At 35.3% G+C, this 20943-nt stretch overlaps 4 protein-coding genes across 5 annotated transcripts; 1 reads left to right on the top strand and 3 right to left on the bottom strand.

The window, feature by feature from the left end:
- Window positions 1–2263: 2263 nt before the first annotated feature.
- LOC111278657 (uncharacterized) lies at window positions 2264–4639 on the bottom strand. The gene has a single exon (XM_022865283.2). The coding sequence runs from the start codon at window positions 4221–4223 to the stop codon at window positions 2481–2483; it is 1743 nt and encodes a 580-aa protein (XP_022721018.2). The 5' UTR covers window positions 4224–4639; the 3' UTR covers window positions 2264–2480.
- Window positions 4640–9297: 4658 nt separating this feature from the next.
- Window positions 9298–14101, bottom strand: LOC111278656 (protein TRANSPORT INHIBITOR RESPONSE 1-like). 2 transcript variants are annotated; one of them, XM_089764968.1, is made up of 3 exons: window positions 13421–14101; window positions 12117–12764; window positions 9298–11591 (listed from the first exon to the last, which is right to left on the bottom strand). In XM_089764968.1, exons 1-3 carry the CDS (start codon window positions 13919–13921, stop codon window positions 11586–11588), a joined length of 1155 nt encoding a protein of 384 aa, XP_089621094.1. In that variant the 5' UTR covers window positions 13922–14101; the 3' UTR covers window positions 9298–11585. The 2 variants fall into 2 exon arrangements, with proteins under 2 accessions (XP_089621094.1, XP_089621093.1); XM_089764967.1 differs by having other exon boundaries at window positions 12002–12764; window positions 13421–14099.
- Window positions 14102–14633: 532 nt separating this feature from the next.
- Window positions 14634–15831, top strand: LOC111278769 (uncharacterized). Its single transcript, XM_022865390.2, has 2 exons — window positions 14634–14959; window positions 15098–15831. The coding sequence occupies exons 1-2, from the start codon at window positions 14810–14812 to the stop codon at window positions 15665–15667; spliced, it is 720 nt and encodes a 239-aa protein (XP_022721125.1). The 5' UTR covers window positions 14634–14809; the 3' UTR covers window positions 15668–15831.
- A 1214-nt stretch (window positions 15832–17045) lies between these two features.
- Window positions 17046–18518, bottom strand: LOC111278655 (F-box protein SKIP27-like). The gene is made up of 3 exons (XM_022865280.2): window positions 17830–18518; window positions 17655–17729; window positions 17046–17560 (listed from the first exon to the last, which is right to left on the bottom strand). Exons 1-3 carry the CDS (start codon window positions 18118–18120, stop codon window positions 17366–17368), a joined length of 561 nt encoding a protein of 186 aa, XP_022721015.2. The 5' UTR covers window positions 18121–18518; the 3' UTR covers window positions 17046–17365.
- Between the last annotated feature and the right edge of the window lie 2425 nt (window positions 18519–20943).

The raw sequence follows: 20943 nt of genomic DNA, 5'->3' as shown, positions 1-20943 counted from the left end.
GACATTAAAAATTAATTATTTGACAAAAAAAAATTAACAAGGATATTTTTTGATTCATAGAAAGATAAAGTCCTTCAAAGGAAAGAAAATTGACAGGATTAGAACTTACAATCATGTGTCTTTCTCAATGTTTTTTAACCAATAGATCAAGAAACAGTGCAGAATGATATGGTATTTATGGAGTGGTTCACCTCTTTGATTTGATCTTCCTTCAGGATTAAAAATGGAGTAAAATCTTCAAATTGACTGCTCCAATACGACAAGAACCACTCTGGGACCTTGTACTCTACGTCTGACCATGAATGTTAACAGCACATGGACAGTCAAGACTGTCAGTAAAAGATTAAATTTTGTTCCCCAGATGATCAAGTTGTTGTTTTCTATCCGTTTTCAATTGCAAAGATTCGATGTAAAAGATTCGATGAAAGTATCAAGTGTTTAAGATATTATTAATCAGACCTGAACATGATAATACCAATCTAACACAACTGCAATACAGCACTCCACCATTCTAAACAGTTTTTGCTTCGGCAACTTAATCTGAAAGAAAAAGAAATGACAGCTAAAACATCAATACCATGCCACAACAGCAAAGACTTTGATATTGATGAACATGAAAGCTAAAAATCGGTACTATGAAATGGGTTTTAGGCTAGGATTCTTGAGCTCAAACCCAAACCAAATATTAGGCTTATGTTAGGGAGGCCCAACTCCAGAAGTTGGATGAACTCCTAATATTTGCAGGCACCGCCGAGTAACCAGAACATATATGGTGGCTGGTGATAGATTGTGTGGCCAGTAAATGAGAAGGCGTGAGTGGGTGAGCTTTGCTTCTAACAGTTTAAAGCAGCAAGCAACTTGTGGTATTCCGCAGCAGAAATGAAAATCATGTGCTCTTCGTTCATTTACCGCAATGCTAATAAATATTTACCCGCACCCTAACCGCGTTTCAGCAAAAAAGAGAAGATGAGATTGTAAATGAAAAGTTTGGAAGAAGCTGAACCATAATAACATGGCGTGATATCTACTGTTGTAGTGTTCTACATTTATGGTTCAGTTACTGCCATGTCTCACCAATTGACAATTCTACCAATACAAGGCAGAAGGCATAGATGCGTTTAAAAGTTGTATTTGCAGGAACTAATCGGATTTGGAAATGTTTGTTCAAATAGAGCCTGTATAAATTCAAACTGAATAGCAATTATACTAGCATTGATACGATAAAAATGATATGATAAACTGAATAGCTATCTCCACTGGTTAAAATTTGATGTGGTTCTGAATTTTTAGTACTGACAAACTTATCGTTGTTTCCCCTGAACAAATTCTTTTTTCATTTGTTCTTGTCATTGACAATCACAAAGTCAATTTTGTTTGTAATATTTTTGATAAAGAATCTCTAGTTTGTTCTTTGTTGCTATTCTTTAGCAATATACATTTCTGTGATTTACTTATGCTTGCAGGCAGGACCACTGTGGGATTACCTCTTGTACCAACATTTTGTCGATTTGTTCTGCTTTGCTAAGAAGGCTGATTCCCTTTAAAATGAAGGCAATCAGACCCTAAGATGAGCAATGTCATCTGGGATTGGACTCTGGTGGAAATCATTGCTCCTGAGTGGAATATATGGGGCTCAAGTTCTAGTTCCAGTTCCAGTTCCAGTTCCGGTTCATCACTCTAAACACAACCTGTCAAAAGATAAGACGGTCGACTTCTCAAGGTCCACAAGCCTTACAAACGAAGTTGGCCAATTAATTACGATTAAATTTGTGTAATCTCCAAATGGCTAGGTCCCCAGCATTGGGCATGTAAGCCTCTTTCAATCCAGCTGATAATCGACCAAAGCAAATTGAATCACAGTTCCGAATTGTCAGGCCTAAAAATCCTGTCTCAACTCTCAAGCTAATAAGAAAGTGATGCTTGGCAATCTAACCATATGCAAAAAAAAAAAAAAAAAAAAAATCTAATCAGAATTTTAAACTGGTTTTAAAAATAAGAAAACTATCATGAGGAAGACAGCGCTGACAAAAAGACGAGCAAATAGAGAAGGAACTTTCATCTATCGCTATCCCCTCTGTCCCATAATAGCATATGACAAAAGCTTGATTGCCATTGTTCACATGCCCACTAGAGGTTTCATGCCTTTCCCATGTGCAAACAACGCAAATGCTTCCAAATAATCTAATATTATCTTATCAATATAGAAACGCTTCCATTTCTTTTTAACATACGAATTGTAATTCCAAACAGGAATGCCAGAGTATCTTTACAGGATTCTATAAGAACAGCTTTTATTAGATTGCTTGCTACTGATTACAAATTAAACAAAAAGCTGTTCTAAAGCTGATTCCGCGAAGGAGAAAGATTGAAGGCACAATAACATTGTAAGATTTGAAAAAAACAAGTTAATGAAACTTGGCAAAACACTTATGTAGATATACAGTAAAATCAAAAGGAGAACAAAAAAAAAAGAGTTACATTCAAGAATGCCAGAATCCACTCAGCATACTACGAAATCTATTCATCGACAACTTCCTGACAAGTCTTTTGGCGTCAGAAACTTCAGCTTCAGCAAGTTTCTCTATGTTCTTTAGATAGCCAGAACTGGCAATTTTTCTTCTTCCACTATTGCACCTTGTCAATGACATTAATATAGAGAGCAAGAGCTTTTTGTTACCTGAAATGCCCTCCTCTTGATCAAGCAGTTGAAGAAGAAAGCCTATGTTTCTGTCATCTTGAACAAATCTTTTTCGATTTTTCGGAACTGAGACCAAGTTGGAGAGTGCCTCGGTTGCCATTTCTCGCACTTCATATGACTTTGCATCAAGCAATTTGACAAGCTCAGGCATCAAACCAGCATCCCCCATTGCCTTTTTAGCCTCTTCAGATGTGCCACAAAGCCTAAATGTCACCTTCAGAGCCAATTCTTGAACCGAAACCTCACCCTTGCGTAGGAAGAAAACTAGTTGATCCATAAACCCATAAATCATCAACATATTTATGCAGTTCTGTGAAGAAAAACATAAATTCTCAACTGCTCTTAATGCTACTTCTCTTGTTTTTGAAGAGGTTGCTGATTTAGGATCCAAAACGCGTACTAATGCATGAATTCCTCCTTCTCTAACCACCATTTGACGAACTGATTCATCCCCAGAAGCTATATTTTGAAGGAATTCTATTGAATTTATCTGCACAATTTCTTCTCTTGATCTTGCAAGCTTGATGAACGTTGCAATTGAACCTTCATCAACCATAAACCTCTTAATCTCTTCAACACCAACAAGATTTCTCAACACCCCACAAGCAAGAGCAATTAATTCCCCTCCAAAATCACCGCTTGAACAAATTTTCAACAGGGCAGTTACTCCACCATGAGCTGAAACTGACCATGCATTGTCTGAATTAACAGTCAATTTCTGAAGACACCTAGCAGCTCCTTCTTTACCCAAATCACTGCCACTTTCCAAAACCCGAATCAAAGGCCCAATAATCCCAGTTCTAACCAAAACCCCCTTACACAAATCAAACCCAGATATTAAAGATACAATCTTTGAAGCCTCTTCTTGAATCTCAATCTCTGGTGAATCAAGAAAGCCTACAAACACATTCACAATGTTACCAACTTCCACTACAAGTTTAACATACCTCTCGTCTTCAGTCATAACTTCATAAAAATTAACCAGAGCTTGCCTTTTCATTTCCATATCACCAATCTTCATTCTTGTCAGCAAATCTCTTATGTAAAACCTCATGTCATCTTTGCAAGCACCAAGACCGGGCCTTGAAACCACAATGGCAAAACCATGACTCAGAATCCCAGCAGAGTAAATCCCAGAAAGATTCTCCAGATGGCGGTCAAAACTTGCAACCATCACATCAAGGTCGCTTTGCATCAAGAGCTTGCCACTGAAAGAAAGTTCCACGCATCTTCTTGCAAGATCATAACACTCATTTACGGTGACCAAAATAGGAGGAATAAAGCCAGAAAAGACCGCTGTGTTTTCGCTTGAATCACAGTTTTCAACGGCCATTAAGCCAGAACTTAACTCTTCTAGCTTCTTGCGAATAAGTTGCCATTTAACAGTGAAAACTTTGATAGAATGAGAAAGAGAAATCAAAGAAGATATAACCTGAATGGCCTGCCTGAGACTAGATTTCATTGCTGTGAAAGATTCTGTTGAGTTTTGGTGTTGCTGTTGCTTTGGTTTCTCTTCTTCTCCCATTTCACTGTTTCTCCCTAATTATGAACCAAGCCCATTCCTTTCTTTTTAAAAAAAAAATTTTGCTTTGAAGAAAGAATCTAAGCAGAGAGGTGATCTTATCAGAAGACGAGAGAGAGAACGATGAGCACTGACTCCATATCTATAGTTATCTTTTTGTGTGCAGCTGAAACTGAATTGGGTGTTTAATGTACATTTACAGGGCTGACCTTTTAGGGTACGTGTAACTGTGACAAGTCAATGGGACCAACATAGGGCATTTCTGTCAAAATAACTATGGTTAAAAGGGTAACTGAAGCTAAGACTCTTGGGAGTTGGAAACATGTTCAGAGGACTGAGAAGGAAGACGGCTAAAGGCACGGAAAAGTGTCTGATGAAAGCAAACGAGTTTGACAGGTTTTATCTCTTCTGATGATTGTACATCAATGGATTTACATTGGGTAGCTCTGGGTTTTATCTGTTCAGAACAAAAATCTAGTAAAATCTTGGAGCAGCTATGGCAATGGCAGTAAATACTTGTAAAATGAGGGATTTATTCTTCTCATTTTGACAAATTCCACAATCATACAGCAGCTATACATCATTTGATGCATTAATTATTATTCAATTTTACTTTTGTGGGATTGGAACTTTGGATTAGTTAACCGTTACTTTCACAATACCTCACCAACTTCATTCTTACTGTACTCAAATCTCAACCTATAAGTTTTCTTTTTTTTTTTTAATTAGATCTGAGGTAGGGAATGACAATGGTGAAATTAGAATTTTTAATTTATATATTATTTTAATTTTTTTAATCAATAAATAAAAAGCTAAAGACTTTAACTAATAAATTTAAAAGGATGACTTAAAAAAAATTGACAATTGGGTAAATTCTGACTTTAATAGAACTTTAATTTCATAAAAAAATATGTTTGTTTCCAACACGTAAGGTCATTAGTCTTTGGTATAAATAAGATTTAAGAAGAAGGATGTTATTTTCATACTCAATTAGCATTTTTAACTCGTACGAGATTTTTAATTAAATTTTTTATAAATTTAAATTTATTTTTTAATTATTTATTTAATATATAATTATATATTTATAAATACTAAGTTACAATTAAATAATAATTTATACATAATATATTATAAATGGTATTGTTCATCTAAAAAAAATTAAATTTTTATAAATTTTCAAAATTTATAAAAAAAAAATTTTATTAAAAATTTTTTTCTTCAATTTATTTGCTAAATACTAAAAATTATATATATATATATATATAATATGTATATATATATTTAATTGAACAATAAATCACAATTATTAATTTTGTTATAATCATTTGCTTTTTATTAGTTCTTATTTTTTATATACTTCAAGTAATTATTAGATAAATATATTGAGTTAACAATTATTTCTATATATGTCAACAAAATAAAGTTATTTTTTAGATAAAAGGAAAACAATAATTTTTTATGTTATACCTAAAAAAATTTTTGAAAATTTTTTTATTATTAATGATTTTTAACATAATTGATAATATTTTTTGTGAGTTAGATATGATAGTGATCATCATTCTTCTCAAATTATCCATTGTAGACAAATAAATTCAATAATAAAAAGTATAACAAAAGGAAAAGGAAATAGAGAATATAAATTTACATATTAATTTATCAAGATTAAATATATACAATAATAAAAGTAAATAAGTTAATAAATTAACAGAGAATACAAACATTGAAGAAATGAATAAAACAAAAAAAAATATGTAATACAAAAAGTTAATTATAATCGATCTAAGTAAAATTAAAAAAGGTTATGGACTAAAGAGAAATAAATAAATTAACCAAATATATAATATTAAAATATTTGAATTAGAATATGAATAAAACATTATATTTGTTTTCAAAGCAAAATCATATTTTTATCTAACTTTTTTATCAACATTCAGATGTCTCATATTTTTATATAAAAATATAAGCTTTTATTATTTTTAAAATATATGCTTTCTAGTCAATAATTTATTAACTTATCTAAAAATATTAAATTTAAATAATTTATTAAATAATTTTTAATTTTTGATATATTTTAATTTGAATTTAAATAATTATCTAAAAATATTAAATATAAATAATTTATTAAATAGAATTATTTGATAGAAAATAAAATTTTATTAAGTATATATATTTGGAACTACCATTAAATTTAAAAAGAAAAGATAAATTATGATTTAATATATTTGAATTCAAATCTTATGTAAAAATTTTAATCTCAGATAAATATTGATTTCAATTTAAATAATTATCCAAAATATTCAATTTAAATAATTTATTAAAAAATTTTATTTTAAAATAAAATAACATAAATATTATCTTATGTGTCATTAAAAGAGATTATCTACTTAGACATCTATATAAGCAATTTTAATCATATAATCTTATATGTTGTAATATAATATATATATTAGATTAAATGTGATTAAGCCTACGTTCTAAAATATTTGTGATCCTACCATCATAATAAATAGCATGGTCTAGGAATTAACCATATTAATTATTGTTCCTAAAAACAGCTAAAACTAACCTAAAAATTATGTATTTAATTTGCTTACAAGATAAAACTCTAACGTGATTTTAATTTAATTGATTTATATAATAATTTTTAAAATTTGTACTTCAAATCATAACATTTATAATTTTTTTTAAAGGGTCCAACTTAATTAATTTAAGAAAAGAGTATTATTATTATAGACATATGCGTTTAATTCACGAGATTAGGAGATTGTTTCTTACTACAATTTTTTAAAAAGGTTGGCAACATTGTCAACTTTACTTCTGTAAGGAAGAAACCACTTAGAACTTCAATTTTGCAACTCATTAATTGGAAGCCACAATCCAACCCTGAACTAAGTAAAAGCTTGACCCAGCAAAACCACATAAAATATTTAAAAAAATTGATAGCTGAAACTAAGAAAATGAGAAAGTGTGGGAAAAGCAATATTTAATGCATCATATTTATATGATATAGTGATTTCTGCCTAAAGCATGTTGAAAAGTATCAGTTAGTGTATGAATAAAAGTAAGAGTTAAGGTGATCTGGTAAAGCTTTTCCAATTTGCATGCAGCCATCAAAAATCAAACCTAATTCCATGTACAGAAAATTGAAAATCACTCATTTGAACCCACTATAAGTTGCAAAGTAAGATATGTTAGGAAGAACCAAAATGAAGAAAAAGCAGCAGGATTAAGGCTTTGAGAGAAGAACAAAGCCATTACGGAAAAAAAATAAAAAGAGAAAAAGTAGCTTTCAATTTTCTCAGCATGGAAAAAAAAAATGAAAGAGCCCCCACCACTTCAAAGCCATGTGAAGCCCTTTGTTGGATGCCTTGAGCTAGCAGTCACCTTTCCAACAGGAAGTGGAGATGAACCTAATACATAACCTTTTTTTTTTTGCTTGGTGAGATTTAGACTTTAGATTGTGAAAGAAGATGAAGAAAAAACCGAAAGCTATGTTGTTGTCAAAGCAAAAAGAGAACATAAAGGGAATTGACCATTCATTAAAATTAATAAAGTTTTTTTTAGAGGATAAGAATTTATGATATCTGTGCTTTATAATAATGAGGAACCAAGAGTATCATAAACAAAGGAAAACCCTCGGAAGAAGACAATTGAAATGTTAAAAAAAATGAATGACCCATGAATCATGATATGATTAGATGTCTAATTCCATGCCAGGACTATCGTATTAGGAGACGAAATGCCCTCCATTATTCTGCGAGTCACGGATCAATATTTTATGAAAGCTTGTCACAAGAACTAAGGTCTTACTACCAAGTGTTTCAAGGATTGATTCGATTTGATTTATGAAATTTAACTTTAAACGTTTCAGTTTAACAAGTGGTGGGCGTCGGCGATTGCAGTATTACTTTTGGGTTTCTATTTCTCCATTCAACTTTTATGTTTGTAGGCCATGGTGCTGGCAGGCAGAAGGAACTCCATCACAACCTGAATGTTCCATCCAATCGATCTTCATCTTCTTAAACAGCGCAATTGGCTATGCACATGGCCTCAATCGATCCCTTGGGGCCGCATTTTTGTCAAATCCGTGGAGGACTTACCTATCACCAGCCTTATATTGGTGGGGTCTTTTTTTTTTTTTTTTCTTTTTTTTCTTTTTTGCTCATTATTATCATACGAGATCCAATGAGCAATTCAATTGCCATAGAGTATCTTCAGCTTTTCTTACATCCTTGTTTCAAACTAGTTTTCAGAGGCTTTCCCTTTTCTGTCATCAGATTATGGATATATATACATATATATATATATATATATATGCTATGTAATCATGGGCATTTTTGTTGACTAGTTTCTAACTGCGTGTTAGTTGTAAATTGCTTTTTTTTTTTTTTTTTTTTTTTAATTCCATTGTTCGATATGGGGATGCTATGGAGCTACAGTGCATAAAAGCCCTAATACTCTACACTGTTTGTTGTTTAATGCCATAGGAGGCGTTAAATAGGCACAATACATTATGTGCAAAAGCAAGAAAGTGATGTTGTAGCCCACCTTTGAGTAGGGCAGAAGGGAAATTCCAAACAGATGCACAATTACAGAATGCCTTTGCTTCAAAGAGAAAGGTACAGATAACAAATATTTGATGTTCATCTACTCCAAATCAAAACACAAAAAAATGATCGAATAATGATCTAAAATAGGATAAAAAAACAGAATATGGGAGAAAAAGCAAATTGAAATTTGGTTGATGGAGACATTTGGATCTGGTGTCTCCGACCATTACCTACTAGGAATCTCCCAATTACATTGTTCACAATCATTCCAACCATTGAATGATTACAGATGTTTTTGGATTAATCCTTGAGAGTATCAGAAGGGGAATGCACTTACACAGAAATTCATCACCAAGTTAAGCTTGTTGAGTGTTGCTCACATGTTAATCACACCTTAATCACATGTGATTCACTAACAGGGGATTGGTTATTTTTGTTTTAGTGTTGATAAAGACACTCCCACAATAATTTAATACTAATTCTATCCTGGCGCTGGGGCTGCCGGGGGGGGGGGGGGGGGGGGGGGCTTTACTATTTGACCAAACATAATAAAGACCGCTACAGGTTGTGGAGCCATCGGTGCAAAGCTAATTTGGTTTGGCTTTCAAGCTATCTGAGCATATGGCCAGGAGATCATGAATTGCGACCAGTCAATGGCAATAAAACATCAAAACATGTGCTTAAGCCCAGAAATCATGGCGGCTAAGCCCTTCCAACTATCCCAATATATTGTTACTTTGCTTGCATCGATCCTGGCATGCAAAACATGAGTACTTGACTAGGATCCTTTGCTTCTTTCTTTTGTTTTCCCAAGTGCGATCCAATTAGCATGCTGTCCAAACACCAAATTTTAAATTAGCTAGCTCGTGAGCTTGTCTTTTTGCCGTTTATCTTGGAATAGCTTAGTTTTTGTAACTTCCAGGGCAAGAAAACGACGAGATAATCAAAATATCATGCATGGGGCCTCCAAAGATAGATCCAATAGCAATAGGGTTATCATGATTGCTTCAATTTTGAAAGAGGTAGCATACCAGAAAGAAACTTAAACTAAGCTTGTGTCATTGTGTTATTGCATTGAAGCACAAGACAGGCTCAAAATCTGAGGGACAAAAACCTAAACAGACCTTTCATTTCACCAAAACCTAAAACTCAAGTTATATGGCAAGTCCGGTCGAGGGGTCCATAGACTAGTTGTCAGCTTATATGGTAGTAGTAAAGAAAAATCTTGCTGGGAACATGATTTCTTTCACCAGTATTTCAGAATATATAAGTGAGGCCTCGAGATCTTTTAGTGGACCATTCGGAAACTTGGATATTGGGCAGATCCCGTTGAAATCAGGTGCTCAGTGTGGTGAGTGGGGACCATTTTTAAGCCCACCAATTGGACGGTGCCTGAGCTGAAATGATGAATGGTAAAAAGTGGGGCGGTTTTTCTAGAAGTGAAATCGTAAAAGTAACTCAAAAACTGCGAAAGGGGGATAATTGCTTCATTCGTGGTTCATATGGAAGCTCTGCTTGGAATAATATCTAAGAACAATGTAATTCACATTATTGATTCCCCAGTGCCTTTCAGATGTGATTTTGGGCATGTGATTGTGAAGTGTGAACCTTTTCTTTATCCGTAACTTTTAGATGGACTGTCAAATTCAGCCCAGCTACGTTCATGACTCAGTTTGAGAGTTCATATTGTTTTACTTCTGCTTGTAAATCACAGATTGAAGAACAAAGCATTTTACACCCCTTTAACCCTTGCTGAAAACACCACCAGGAAGCTAACCTAGAAAGTTGGACACAGAGAGATTGGAAGCAAAGTTAATCAGCAAAGCATCTTTGAAAAGTGAGACCCTGTCTTTTTTTTTTTTTTTTTTTTTTTCAGAGGAAAATGATCGTGCAATAATACACCAAAGACCCCAAATTTATAGGAAGTGGGTAGGGGTCAATAAGAAAAGTAGTAGAGAACCATAAGCAAACTTAGTCTCTTCAAATAAAAAAGTATTATCTGGAAAATTAAATGAACAAAAAAAAAATTCATACTACCACAAACTCCTGCATCCCCAATACAATGTTGACCCAAATTTAGTTTTAACTCCTTTGACACATTGTGCACAAAGAACCGTGTGCGTAAACCAGCTCTGATCATATGGGTCCAAGAAGCTCCATTGTATCACGCAACCAACCTGCTTTAATCCATTGCACTAGTTGTTGACCAGACACCATGGTTCAAACTTTGCCCTCGCAGAAAACTCCAGCAGCATCCTCTTCCTGGTTCATTTTTCTATATGAGCCTTCCATCATATAGCCTTCACCCTTCAGTCTCCACTGCCTTCTCTTCATGCTCCATCAATAACAAAGCTCTATTCAGCGATGTTAGAAGGCAAAGCAATTGTAGGGGAGACCGACAAGCTTCAGGCAATGCAATAAGATGCACTTCATTTAGCTGCAAAGGCTCTTGATATCTGAATTTGAGGCCACTGAATCAACTGATATACCACGCTTTATAAAAAAAGGTGAGGGCTCAAAGCTAGAAATTACTGTAACTTTGAATGGGGTATCAAATACATGAAGAAAATCATGAAGATGAAGCAAACTTGTCCCCAATTCCCAACCTTTGAGGCTTTAATTGCTTAGACTGCTCTTCTATCTTTAATGCTTTTCTGTTTGCCAGGTGCCTTATAAAGAAAGAAACAAGGTTGAAGAATTAGTTTCAACTTCTGCAGATCCTCATTTATTGTTTGACACTATTGCTCAATTGTATGAATGAATATCAACCCAAGTCTACGCCTGCAGGAGGGTATGTTGTCTTCATTGAAAACTTTTAAAGCTGAAAATAAACAAACTTTATCATTAGAAACAGGTAAGTAAAACAAAAACAAAATAGTAATGAAAAAAGATATACACAGCTCCATCAGGAAAAAATACTCAGCCATAACTCTTGACTTGAGACAACTTCAAAAATATGATAGTAAAATAGTTTGAAGATCACTTATCACTAAGACATGGGATCTTCAAGAATAGTATATTCATCGAAGCCACATCTTTGCATCATAAAAAGGCAAACTTTGCAAGAGGGCCCTTTTACTGAACCAGTATAAAAACTCCAATCCCGTTTCAAATAGGGAACATACAACCTTTGCAATACAGCACCATCAGTGTTATCCTTGGCCTATAATTTTTGAGGCTGCTGTGTGAGTGTTTGTGTGTGTGTGTGAGAGAGAGAGAGAGAGAAAGTACAAGCATTTCAGAAAGTAAGCACAGATGGTGGGGCATCCCTCCTTGGACCAGCAACCGAACGATAAACATAGACTTTATCAGCTTGAGCATAATCACTTCCATCCTCCTTCATTACCTCAACATTCAACCTAGGCTTCTTCCTTGCCAATAGCCTACAACCATTCATTGTCACATTGCAGGCTGACATCCAAAGTGACCTCATGGACTCGTACTTCTCCAAACCTGACAGCAGTGCAGCATTTCCGAATGGGCAGTCTCTTATCTCAAGTTTCCTTAGTTTTGGACAACCTCCCAGAACACACTGCATCCCCCAGTCACTGCTCCCTGCAAAAGCAACTGAAAGGGTCTCCAAGTTCTTAGCATACCTACCAACATAGTCAAATGTCAGGTCAGTTAAGAGACCAGAAACCGAAAGCCTTTGAAGTTTAGTGCATGTCTTAACCACAGCACCAAAAGCTTCATCCATGGGTTCATTTGTGAGATAATCTGGTTGACCTGGGTTCATTATGCATAAACGGAAATGTGTCAAATCAGGGCAGTTCTGTACAATGGTTGCTACCACAGCATTAGTCATCTGCCGACAAAAATAAAGGACATAGTGAAGTCTGGGGCAACCATAAGACACAGCAAGAAACCCAGCTTCAGTGACTCCATGGATGATTTCCTCATCAAAGGGATCATCAGGGAAAACTCGTAGTTCCTCAAGCAAAGGGCAGTTCAATCCAATGGCCTCCAGCCCTTTGTCTTCTACTGTGTCCAAGACCTATAACAAAAGAAAATTTTAAGGAGTTAAACCCTCCACAATTTATGGTTATTAGACTAGTGTGGAGGTTATCAATGATCAATACACCCTTCGGATGAGCAGGAAGCATGGATGGTTAGTTGCTTGAACAACCATCTCTTCTTGGGCAAGAAAATTTTAATTTGCAAGTTATTCACGATGTGGAGCAAGCTACAGGATCATGAATGTTAATAATGCAAGGCAATTCTTCAGGAAGAAGAAAAAATAGTACTGAATGTAATGAGAAATCCTTCAGTACTCTATCCGCAGTTGTGCATCCACTTTTTGCCTAATAAAATCTTCACACTGGTTGACAATCACTCATTCCCTATAATATGTAATGTAATACAGCAATTTCTACCTTGAATTATAAACCCACGAATTCAAGTGAACTGTTAACTGACTTTCTCCAAGCTAAATTTCCAATTGGAATTTTGTTTATATCATTTATAAGTTTTTGGGCAACACAAAAATGTACAAACTTGCCTCACCTGATTGGAGAAGATTATTTCTACAAATGACCATCGGTGGTATCTCATGACAAAGTCATATGCGATATAGCATGGAGCCATCAACAAATTATTTTCTAAAAAATGAGACAGATGCAAAGACTCGAAACAAAGGAGTCTGGTTCTTACCCAGAAGCGTCTAAGTCGTGGGCAGTGAGCAAGAAGCTTAGTGAGTTCACCCCTTTGCAAAGCAGCATAGCTCAAGTTCAAGAATGTCAGATGCGTGCACACAGGGTATAAGGCAGGGAGATACATGACCTTGGCCTCCCACAAACCAGATAGTGTATGTATATTCCGGCAAGTACTTAATGTTCTTTCAAGCTCTTCATATTGGCGGAAAGTAAGTTCTTGCGAGAATGAGCCCGTACCAAGCTCAGCTAATTGGGGAGCATTAACAAGAAGTCTTTGTAATTGTTCCAAGGATATGCTCCTGTTCAACTTTAAAACCCTCATTGACTTGCACCTACATACAAGCCTTTCAAGTGCATCGAAATTAATATCACTAATCAAGTTGGCAAAGTTTAGTACTTCCAATGATGTGAAGCATTCCGGGTAGCAGCTCAACCAACTGCCTCCTTTATCATCAATGCCATTCTCCTGTATGTCAAGCTCAGTCAAGTTCCTGCACATGAAATATGTAAGAAATTAGAAATACGAGGTTGAACAAAGCCACAAGATTGATTCAATAGTGCTCAAAACATTAAGACTTCCCCAACTGCATACACCATGTCTACAGGCATATAGCTATTGGAAACCAAGTAGGTAGGTTTCTTCTTTAATCATTCCTAAAGGACTGATAAAGATGTAAATTCTCTCAACCAATGAAAATGAGCATATTGGGGAAGTGACATGCCTTAGAAGCATGATGAGTTACCAAGTAAATAGCATGTTATATCGGGTGGGAGGGAGAGTGAGTGAGACTAGCATTTTCCTAATAGCAACTCTAATATACATATATATAATTACTTGATGATGTAGGGAAATCAAGATCTTGCTGTATCATTGTTTGTCATGACGAATGTGACAAATGCACAATAATTGGGAAAATTTTGATTCTTAAAATTGAAATCGGAACAAATTTATAAGTTTAATTTAATGTTCCCATGGACGACCAAATTGACCCACTTTATAATTGTTTTTCAGTTTTAATTAGAATTTTAATCTAATGATTAAATTTAAAATAATGCTTATTATTTCCTAATTTAATTAATCATTAAATTACATTAAAATTTTTTTTTATCAAATGGAATGTTAAAAAAAAATCCAACCCATGAACACCTTCTATAAATAGAGACTGTTAGCATTTACGTTTCAAAAAACACCATTATAAATTCTTTGTCATGTTATTCAAAAATGACAGTTGTAATTATTTTGTTTAAGCTTTATTTATGTTGTTAGTTAATCTGGTTTTTTCCGGTCTAGCACGGCTGTATTTTAAAACCGGTTACGAATCCAGGGAATATACACGGTGTCCAGTACGACCGTACGGCCATAGCTAAACCAGTGCCGCGTGGCCTTATGGAAGAGGCCCTGCTGTTGGCTCTCTCCCTACAGCTGGGGAGACCCAAAACGGTTATAAAAGAAGCCTCTGGTAGGTTTTTCTTCTTCTCAGACGGCTGCGCAGACTCTTCTCCATTGCCATTGTTTTTGCTCTTCTTGCTGCAGCAGGTAAGTAAATTTTTATGTTACTTTTTTAATTCATGATTTTATATGAATGTTGTCGCGCTGTTAAAATTAGTTTTTGTGTATCAGTATACCTAAAGAGCTAGGTTTAACCCATCTTTCTTATGTTACTATGACTTTCAGGTCACTTTTACGATGTCTTCCCCTTGGTTGCCTCCTCGGAGTGAAAATGAAAGGGAACATGACATTGAACGGTTTAGGAAGAAATTAAAAGAAATGGTTCGAGATAAAGTTCAGTGTCGTATTTGTTTTCTTCGTTTTAAAACCAAAGTAGGATCAGCTGTGTTGCTGAAATGTGGTCACATATTCCATGGTCAATGTATTGCGAAACACTTGGGTAGTGCTAATGTCTCTAGTTATAGACCTTCAACACTAGCTAATTGGTTTGTACAACTAGCCCAGTGTCCTCTTTGCCGAGCTATACTGCAACAGGAGCATTTTCTTGTCGTTCCAGCGCCTGCTGCCCCTGAGCCTGTAGCTCAGGAAGAAGCTTCACTAAGGATTCATACCCGACTCCCAAATCTGGAAAATGTTGCATTAGGATTTCTTGACGTGCTACATGCAGTCCCAGAACCTGCTCTGGAAGCTGCCCTTGATGTGCCAGCAGATGCCGGTGCCCCTGATGAGCCAGCAGATGCCGGTGTCCCTGATGAGCCAGCAGATGCTGATGATGATGACAATGCTGCTAATTAGCTTGCTGCAGAGTGATATCCTGGTTTTCTTCGTTGGTTTTGAGTGGATGCTAATAAGTTGTAGTTGAAATTGCATTATATTTTGATGTTTGTTGACCTTATGAGAACTCTAGAAAATTAAGGTGGAAGTTGATAAAATGACTACTGATTTCGGGAGGAAAATTTAGTTAAGAATCTCATTGTGGGTATGTTTATTTACACGTGGTTAACATGATTTTAATATCTTTCAAATATTTTGAATTTCTTTTTTCAATATCTAAACTTAGAGGTAAGGCTTTTTGATTGCTAAATTGGGTAAGATTGAGTAAGTCTTATCATAATGCGTCGAGCACCCTAACTAAGTATGATCTTTCCGCAACCGTTCCTTGTCATGGTTGTAAGGGAATAAAGAACAAATGCACAGGCCAGGACAAAAATTAATTATCTTTGCTGAACGAATTTCTAGTTATAATTGAAACACTTCAAGATTTCCTTATAACTCTCACGAAATAAAATCCTTGGTGTCATGTTCTATCTTGCCTCTTTATTTTCTTTCTTACCAATTTCCAACTCTTCAAGAGGTCTTAATCCCTGGAGGCAGAAGATTTGGAATATGTTTCCCATTCATTAATCAACACCTACATCTATGGTCTGTTCATAAATTGCAACTCTTGTCACGACAAGATAGAGTTATAATGGATTTGAGAAACTTTTCCCCGAGTTATTGAATCTCTCCTGCAATGAATATGTACTCCTAAAATACCCTAAATAAATGAGGCTAACCATGATGTACAGTCGAATGCCAGAAGTTTCTATAAAGAATAACACGTTTTTCTTTTCTTTTTTATTTTGGACTATGATTGAGGTTCGAATTCGAGATTTTCAGCCATAAATTTGACCCCAATAACACTGAACTAATGGCCCAAAGGGTAAGACCTTAAAATTAACTTTTCAAAGCCTAAGGACACACACCTTCCAATCTGCAAACAGAAGGGTCTTAAATTGCATTTCAAGCAAACACCATGAGACAACAGATCATGCAGCCAAAATTTTTCAGCTTGTAAAACACACCAAGATTCAGCAGCAAAAAAATGTAGTAAATCCAATGAAGCAGGGGAAATATGGAATCTGCAAATTTTGAAACTTTATAATCCACTTTCTGATTTAGCTTCAAGAATCCACCATCCTTTGCAATTTGCAAAAGCAACTAACCACCAAGCAAAAACAGAGCTTGGTAAGATCATTGATTTTTAGAGCTTCAACATCCAAACATAACTAACAAAATCTAGGATCCGTTTGGTAAAATGAAAGTAGCTTTTGGAAGACATTTTCCCTCATTTTCCTCATAAAATTAAAGCCAGGTCACCAAACGGAACTTTAGCAAACGAGACAAAAATTACTAGAGTTCAACAATTCTTATCTTATTAAGCATAAAAGATCATGCAGAATCAACTGTACAATCTCGAATCACAACTTTACCACATCAGAAGCGTCTAGATAGCCCTCCAAACAAATACATTCGAATCTGTAATCTCCCTTACTTTGTCATGTACACAAAGAAACAAACAAGCCAAAAAACCTAATCTTCAACGAAACATTTGAAGAAATGGCTTGTCAAGAATCTCACCCATGTACAAAGATCCGACAAGCAGATCCACTGATAATCCCTTTCAAATCTACAACAACAAGAATCTATTTACAAAAATTAATCTTTTTCGTGTCAAGCAAACAATGCCACTGAAATATCTGCCAGTTTCTTCCTGTTGATTGACCTGTGAGACCGCCATTGCCTTGGTGCATTCGGTGCTTCAATCTCGTCTAAATCACTCGATTCCTGGAAATCAGTGGAAGTTCGAAAAGCCTTGGTCTTTGTTGGTGTGCTATAAGCAAAATGCAACTGCTTCGCAATTACAGTCTGAGAAGAAAAGAACAATCATAGACAAAATCATACTGAATAGTTAAGTAAGGCATGAACAATTTACAAACCAGTTAAACTGAATTATACTCACAGCTTCTCTGATTGATTTAGAAACATTAAAAAGTTGCTTTAAATCTTCATGATCCACACCACAAATTATCGTAATCTGCAAAAATAAAAAATAAATCCATCCATCAATGACAATCCCAAAAACCAAAAATGGAAACCAATCAAAGAAATGAAGCTTTGGGATCCTGAGTACTTACAAGAACATCTTGAGGAAGTGATTCAAGAGTGGATTTTTCATGGTAATCATCAATCATCATCATCATCATCATCATGATCCTCTCACTGCGTTGCCTTTTCAATAATGGAAATTTGGTTGCAGATTCGAGAGGCAAAGATTCCTCCATCTCATTTGTTATTCCAACCCTTTTCCTCCCCAATCCCCGAGTGTATCTAACGAACCCTAACCCTAACTCTTCTTCCTCATTCACAACACCATGCTTCAATGTCAGTGAAGAAGCACGGCAAACTTTGCCCAAACCCATTTCCATAACAAACTCCAAATGGCCAAAAAAGTGTTAAACTCTTTTAACAATCTGAACCAAACCCCCACTAAAAGAAACTCAAAGATTAGATTTTCACACAGAAAGTGGAACCTACAGAGGAGAATCTAAACACAGTTTCTGAAAATACCTTAGATCTCAAACCAAAAAAAGGGTCTTTAGAGAAGCAGAAAAGCCACAGCAAACTGAAACTGAATCTGGGGTTTCTTTGTTTAGTTATAGAGATAAGATAAAACCCTAAATTTGAGAGACGAGGACTTGTAGCTGTGAGAAAAGGAAACAAAGAACTGCCTTTTACAAACAGAGTTGCTTTCAAAATGCAAACTTCTCCTTATAAACCGGTAAAAACGAGATTATTTTCTTTTTTCTTAAAGGTTAAAAGAATTAAAAATATCTACAAATATTTCGCCTTGTCTTTTTTACTACTAGAAATTACTGGAGAATCCTATAAAAAAGGATGAAGCTTTGATCTTTCTCTTTTCTTTTTAGTTTTTTTTTTTTTCCCTCGTGTATGTTGGGATGGAATTTAATATAGTGCTTGGCGGTTAAGTTCGAAACTAGCCGTTGGAGAGGGGCACGTGGTGAGAAATTAGGTGAGGTAGGAAGCGCCTTGGGTGCTGCTGGAGATGACGTGGAGATATGGTCGGTCTAAGTCGGCTTTGTCGGTCTGCTTCTTTGTCTCATTCGAGTTTCTTCGTGGTGTTCGATGGGACACGTGTAGGTTGGATATGAGGTTTGGGTGAAAAGAGTTAACAGCAGCCAATGGTTTGGCTGACCAATGATTCTAATTTGGAGGCTGACGGCTGTTGCAGGTTCTACACGATGGGGCCAACCATTTGGATGGTCAAAACACGTCAATCCACATTTCTTTTTACCCTTCTTTTTAGTTTGTTGTTTTCCCCACGATTATGTGAACGAAGAAAAAGTGATATACACGAGCTTCAAAGCTAAAAGTTTGGGTTAGATTTATATCGTATTTATTTTATTAAAATTTATTTATAATTTTTATTAAAATTTTAAATTATATTATTTTTATGTATTTAATTTATATTGTTTTAATATCATGTTGAAAATTGTTAGATTTAATTTGGGTAAATAAGCAGAGTACAGTAATGACTTGCTTGCTTGGTTAGAAATCAGGAATGTTTCATTTCCTTACAACATGAATTATGCTATGAAGTGTTCATCAGGATATATTACTCAAAATTTTCAGCAACCCAATTTCCATTACCCAATGATACCATGCTAAAAGTGATACGATGTGTTATAGTCACACAATGGCATTGTAAAGTGTCAAACATGGGGCAGTTTCCATGATTGGATGCAGTGCCAAAGTCACCTACATTTGAATTAACAATATTATTGTCAAGTATTGAAAGCAAAAGCAAAACTCCACAGAATGACATTCGGCTTTTCATATCTGCTAGTCTTTGGTAAGAAGCCCTGTTGAGAGAAGCTCCACTGAGCGAGCCACGCTGACTATAGAAAGGGGCTCTCGCTGAAATAGAGACATTTCAAATGTCAGCCAGGAAATGACACAACTGCCTAAATTTTTATATTGGAGCGTTTAGTTAAAGGATTAGGGACTTTAAAATTGGATTCATCAAACAGGCCCCTGAAAGCATTGCTCAATCCACCCTGTGGTGAACCATTTTTCAGATGTGGCCCATCTTTCATTGACAACCTTGCAAAACTTGTCATTTGGTTACCAACACAAGGGTTGAAAAACACAACCTCATCGATCCGATTCAGCAATTCAAACCTGAAACGGCTCCAATCCGGCTGATAAACCAAAAATACCAGCAAGTGAAAGAAGGCAAACCAGCATGGTTTTTGATAAGTAAAGCACATCCTGAAAGACATTGAATTAGGTTACCTGTTTTGAATAGTCTGAAACACTGCTATCAGGTCGTTGGCATTACGGTTTATATTAAGATCTTCCATAAGAGCATTCAACTTTCTCTCTCTCTCAGCTGCGTCTTCAAACATTTCAACAATGAAGTCCCTGTTTCCCAGATCTGAAACTATAATAATAACAGTATCACTGAGATCTATTGTGCATGCTCGATGGAGATCAGTCCGGATACGATAGTCAAGTAGTAAAATTAGCCCACTAAAAACAGACATGGGCGCCTTCTCAACTTGATCAATTAAGAGAACACTGCCTGGCCTCATCCCAACAGTCTTTGGATAACCGAAACTATGCTGATTGTGACCGTCGTAACTGTACATTAAAGAAAAAGCTATCAAGTTCAAAGATTATAAAGAAAAAATTTGTCATGGGTGCCATGAACAATGAGTAAAGAACTCGTACATGAGCTTGAAAAACTCATCATAGTTAGAGCATTGAGACAAGTTTATTTGAACCAGCATCTTTGCCGTCTCATTATTCTCATCATCAAGAAGCTTTGTCAAATCCCTTCGAAGATTTGCCTTACCATTACTTGCCAGGCCCAACAACAGAGCTGTCATGGGATGGGAATTGTTTGCCATGACCTTAGGCTTAATGCAGCTCAATATAGCTTTCGCTACAACACCAAATACATAATGCTTGGCAACCAATCCAGTGCACAACTTTGCTTGAAGATCCTCCATCTCATTACCCCTTTTCTTGAACTGATCACTACGACCAAGACTGCTAGAACTGGAGAATCCCATCTTAAAAATCAACATGAAAAAGATTAAATGTCATTTTGGAACAATAATTAATTATATTATTTGAAAATTTCGCAAGCAAGAAGAAAGTATTTTACCATTTGGAGATTCATAGGCATAGAGTTGACGCTATTTTCACTTGCAAGTAGCTTTCTT

The sequence above is a fragment of the Durio zibethinus genome, chromosome 8 (assembly GCF_047325235.1).
Source record: "Durio zibethinus cultivar Kanyao isolate XHJ-2024 chromosome 8, ASM4732523v1, whole genome shotgun sequence".
Taxonomy (NCBI): domain Eukaryota; kingdom Viridiplantae; phylum Streptophyta; class Magnoliopsida; order Malvales; family Malvaceae; genus Durio; species Durio zibethinus.
The sequence above is the reverse complement of the archived record's forward strand: the minus strand, read 5'-3'. Positions and strand labels throughout refer to the sequence as shown.

Bases quoted from the DNA above. Each gene is read 5' to 3' on its own strand.
- LOC111278655 (XM_022865280.2), bottom strand. From the start codon at position 18,120: ATGGAAATGGGTTTGGGCAAAGTTTGCCGTGCTTCTTCACTGACATTG. The intron at 17,730-17,829 runs GTAAGTACTCAG...TTATTTTTGCAG, and splicing joins CACTTCCTCAAGATGTTCTT to ATTACGATAATTTGTGGTGT. The intron at 17,561-17,654 runs GTGAGTATAATT...TTTTCTTCTCAG, and splicing joins CTAAATCAATCAGAGAAGCT to ACTGTAATTGCGAAGCAGTT.
- LOC111278656 (XM_089764967.1), bottom strand. From the start codon at position 13,921: ATGTGCAGGAACTTGACTGAGCTTGACATACAGGAGAATGGCATTGAT. The intron at 12,765-13,420 runs GTAAGAACCAGA...CTTTTGTTATAG, and splicing joins CACGACTTAGACGCTTCTGG to GTCTTGGACACAGTAGAAGA.
- LOC111278769 (XM_022865390.2), top strand. From the start codon at position 14,810: ATGGAAGAGGCCCTGCTGTTGGCTCTCTCCCTACAGCTGGGGAGACCC. The intron at 14,960-15,097 runs GTAAGTAAATTT...TATGACTTTCAG, and splicing joins TGCTCTTCTTGCTGCAGCAG to GTCACTTTTACGATGTCTTC.
- LOC111278657 (XM_022865283.2), bottom strand. From the start codon at position 4,223: ATGGGAGAAGAAGAGAAACCAAAGCAACAGCAACACCAAAACTCAACA.